This window comes from Protobothrops mucrosquamatus, unplaced genomic scaffold (genome assembly GCF_001527695.2).
Source record: "Protobothrops mucrosquamatus isolate PMUCROS unplaced genomic scaffold, P.Mucros_1.0 scaffold1781, whole genome shotgun sequence".
NCBI classification, from domain to species: Eukaryota; Metazoa; Chordata; class Lepidosauria; order Squamata; family Viperidae; genus Protobothrops; species Protobothrops mucrosquamatus.
The window spans coordinates 294,684-299,188 of record NW_015387919.1 but is presented as its reverse complement, the minus strand read 5'-3'; the positions used below and the strand labels follow the sequence as shown (position 1 = coordinate 299,188).

General features: G+C 46.1%; 1 protein-coding gene across 3 annotated transcripts in view; it reads left to right on the top strand.

Annotated features, from left to right (window-relative positions):
* Positions 1-4,505, top strand: part of MAPK8 (mitogen-activated protein kinase 8) — a 26,346-nt gene that overhangs the window by 15,465 nt on the left and 6,376 nt on the right. For 2 of the 3 annotated variants that reach the window (XM_015823145.2, XM_029285507.1), the window contains exons 6-7: positions 100-171; positions 1,017-1,199. In XM_015823145.2, coding sequence (XP_015678631.1) covers positions 100-171; positions 1,017-1,199 — 255 coding nt within the window. The remainder of the gene's footprint in view (positions 1-99; positions 172-1,016; positions 1,200-4,505) is intronic. The other variant, XM_015823144.1, reaches the window with a different exon arrangement.

Sequence of the window (4,505 nt, the reverse complement as noted above, 5' to 3'; positions counted from 1 at the left end):
CCCCCCCCCCCCCCCGGCCGTTTTGTTTGTGTGCTTCCTTCTCAAACTCCCTTTTTTGTTTCCTTCCACTCAGTTAATGTCATTGCATTTTGATTTCAGTTGACATTTGGTCAGTGGGGTGCATCATGGGAGAAATGATCAAAGGTGGTGTTTTATTTCCTGGCACAGATCGTATCCTTCCTGGGGCCTTGAACAGAAGTCTGAGCAGACAGATCTTCTCTGTCATTTTTTTCTTTTTAACACAAACATTAAGTTTTACACACACACAGGAGCGTTAGATACTTTAATGGTCTGATACGTTTTATTGACAAACATTTGGTACAAAAAAAAAAAGTCTTTTATTAAGAGTTCAGTTAGCCAAGAATACATTGTCTGAATTTGATTTTAAACGGTATTGGTGAACTGTGATGCTGCAAAAGCAGAGTTCATTCATAGGGAGACCTTTTGGTCTTAGGACAGAACGTTTGTGTTGAAATCTTCCAAGTTCTCCGACCGGCCCAAACCTCATCACCAAGTGCTATCAACGTTCTCGACCCCTTGTTTTAACTACAAACCAGGACAAACCCTGTACTGAATCAGCCAGCTCAGAATTTGCCAACACCTTTAAGATTAATTTGTTTTTAAAAAAACCGGAACACTTTCAATAAAGACACAACCTCATCTAATTTTTTTCTGGTTTTTTTTGTTGTTGTTGTTCAGTTAAAATGGGAGGCCACTTTAGAGTTGATATGTGTGAGGAATGGATGAGTTTCTTATTTTCCAATTGCAAACATTTATTTTTGAGTTGCTCATATATGACTTTTCTACATTTCTGTATCCCAGACATGAATTTACTCAGCTTCTGTTGAGAGGATCTGTTCTTGTAGATTAGCAACATTAAAGAGTGGAATTGCTGTGGAACTCTAAAATTCTTTTTTCTTGTTCTTCTCACCACTTTTTCTGAGTGATTGGTAGTTTTAACATAACCTTTGTTTTAAACACCAAGTACATAGATTTTCTTAGCTTCATGATTTCAGATATCGATCAGTGGAATAAAGTTATTGAACAACTAGGGACACCCTGTCCTGAATTTATGAAGAAGCTGCAACCAACAGTGAGGACATATGTGGAGAATAGGCCTAAATATGCTGGCTATAGTTTTGAAAAACTCTTTCCAGATGTTCTCTTTCCAGTTGATTCTGACCACAATAAACTGAAAGGTAAGGTACCATTAAAGTTTTCTCCTGCAAATGTTGAAATGTCATCTTAGGAATAATAAAAGTAAAAGATGCATTGGATTGCAGGTTCCTATAAGTAGAATCCTAATTTGCCTTAGCATTGGGATCGCATCTAATTTGTTAATCGTTCTCATTCTCCTATAAATAACTAGCTCACCTAAAGATCTTTTATATATTTTATATGACTGTTCCCAGTTTCACTTTTGTTGGCAAATGAGTTTCTGGTTTATAAAAAAAGAAAACGCTACTTTCCTCACGTTCACATTATTTTATTATTACATGTCACTACAAATATACCAGAAGTATATATACATCTAAGTAGAGCTGGTGGTCTGTTATACTTTGTTGAAGGAGATTTCTGTTTCGTTGCTATCGTGAATGCCAAAATTTATCCTGGCCAATTTAAAAGTATTTTTCCCCTTGGCCATGGACAGCCATTAGAACAGTAGGCAGGAATTGCCCAGTCAGACCACTTTTTCAGTTTCCCAAGACTTGTGAAGCTATTTATTGTCTTCAGGAACAGCTTTTCCATGTTGCTTCACGAGATTTGAGGTTTCTCCTGCTTTCCATTTGTGGAGCAAAATCTGCTCAACCAAGAGCCGGCCCTTCAGATAGGCCGGGGTGGCAGCAGCAAAAGGCCTCCAGGGACCCAGTGGGTCAAGACGGCTGAGGCAGGGGCTGGAGCCCTGTCGTAGGGAGCCAAAAGTGCCCATTGGGGGGAGAGAGAGATTGGGAGAGACCCCATTCTCTGCCAAGAGAATCGCCACACCTTGCTGCCTTCTGTGTGCCAACAAGGCCTGGGCTTTGGCCAGAGAGGGGGCTTTGAAGCAAAAAGGCGACACCCCGGGCCTTCTGGGCAGGAGCCCGCCTCTGAGGCAGGGCCCTTGCTTGCACCTGAGCAGCTTACGGGAATGGTAGCAAAGTCAACACCGTGCCTAAAGGCAGCCACACCCACCACCCACGGAAAGTAGTTATAAAGCTGATGGGGGGGGGAGTACTTCTTGCTCCTGGTTGCACTGAGCCCCGCCACATTACGCGCGCCTGGCTGGTGTTTCAGCGCTCCTGACTTCCTGTTGCAGAGACGGCGTGACACGTCGTCAGGCTGTCATTTCCCGTGTGAAGACGAGCTTATAGACTGCCTGGAAATAACAGTGGTGCCACAATCATATTTTCATATTAAATGGAAACTGGGCAGTGAAAATATTTATAGAATCTCATTTAGACACTTTGTATTATTTTGGATTCAGTCACAGAGAGAAAGTTGTGTTATCTTTCCCTTCGCCCTTGACTCTGATGCGGCACAGAATTAGATGCTTGGGGGGGGGGGAGGGGTGTCCCTGGCCAGGAAGGGCCTTTTCATGTTTCAGTCGATGCAGGTTGTTGTGGCCAGTCGGTTCTCCTCGGTCTGTGGAGGTGCGGGTGGACAGGACAAGAGAGGATGGCCTTATTTTGCCTGAGAAGGCAGAGCCAACAACGTGCCATGTTAGAAAAGAAGAAGCCGCCCCACTTCGTGCCAGGGTTTGTTTTCCTCAGTTTCTTTGGAACGGCTGCCACAAAGGTAGCCCTGCTCCGGTCTCTCCACCGCTCAGGCCGCCCGTGGGGCTAGGGCCAGGCGCGTTTCTTGCCCTTCCTTGGCAGCGAAAGGGTGAACGGAGCGAGACTCTGGAGTCTTGTGGGCTTCTCAGTTGATATCGATCAGCCTGGGGCCAACGGAACCGGGCGAGGTGGCTGGCGAGGGCCCTGCCTGTGGAGGAGCTGGCCAGTCGCCAGCTGGCTTCAGAGGAAGGAGGAGGAGTGGAGTAAGCTGTCCTTCCGCCCGTCTCCCTTCAGGCAGATCACCCGGGGTGAGCGGTGTGTGTGTGTGTGTGGGGGGGGGGTTTAAAGGGTCTCTTCCCTCAGGCCCAGAGGCTGCAGCAGCAGCAGCAGGAGCTGTTTTTGATGCTGCTGTTCCAAGTCCTGCCTGGATGGCAGCATGTCCCATAAATTGTTGTTATTGTTATGGTTGGCCACACACGGGATGTTTGGCCTGGACTTGGTGTTTTCATTCCCCTGCTGAGTCCCGGGGCAGTAGGCAGAGGTGGATGTTTGATGGCGTCCGAGCGATCGGGGCAGGATGTGAGCTGCTCCACGCCAAGCTGCCTTTTGCCATTGACCGATGGGGATTTTGCCAGTGCTGATGGGGTTCAGGTGGGGTTCCAGACACTCTGGGATTGCACCCGTTATTATCGGTGCCATCTTTGCTTTCTTTTCCCACACACATTCCACTTCCACTTTTGTGTTTTGTGATTCTCTCCAGTTCTTTCTCCTCTATTCTGCTCTCTCTGGGCACTGCCATGTCCACCAGGCAGGCTTTTTTTGCTTTCCCTACTGACAGTTGTTACATTTGGGGTGTTATGTGACAAGTGCTTGTCTCAGTTCTAAAGGCCCGTTCTAAAGGAGAACTTCAGCTTCTTCATTTTCTATTGCTTTCTCTCTTTTGTGGCCCCACCAGTTCTCGCTTGTAAGGAAATGGTATCTCTTGCAACTATTCCAGTGCACCACTGTTGCTACTTCGTCAGCTGTTGTCCGTAATCCGTCTGTGCGATCTTCTTGCAGCAGCTAACCAAGTGATAGACTTTTTTTTCCAGCAGCTCCTTTGCAGATGTGGTGCTTGCCGTCTGTTGCTGTCTTCTTTGTATGCATTTCTTCTTGAGGCTTGGTCTTGTGCAGCCAGAAGTGGCCCCGCTGTCTCTTTCCTCAATCTTTCTGCTCTTAGCCATTGCCAGGTGGTTTTTTTAATGCACTGTCCATGCAATACTTCCTCTTTCTATGCCTCTATTCCTTTCTTTATTTGGTCTTCCTTGTAGGCCAGTTTGGTCTCTCCAGTACTCAGTAATCAGGTGGATGCAGAGGGGGACACCACATGAGCCAGCCTGTTCAACCGGTTAACTGCTCTTACCGTCATAAATTTCTCTTAATAAGGCCAGCCCCTTGTCATCTTAGAAAAATAGAACATAGAATAATAGGGTTCAAAGGAACCTCGGAGGTCTTCTAGTCCAACCCCCTGCCCATGGCAGAAGACCCTAAACCATTCCAGACAAATGGCCGTCCAGTCTCTTCTTCAAAATCTCCAATGCCCACAATCCCCAGGATAGTTCTCTGAATTTGCTCCAGCTTGTCGATAAGGTTATTTTCAATGCCAAAACTGGACGCAATATTCCGAATGGGACCTGTTCACCACAGAGTGGGATAATTGCCTCTGTAGGATGTTAATACATCCTAAAATAGCATTTTTTTCCCAGCAAAAAA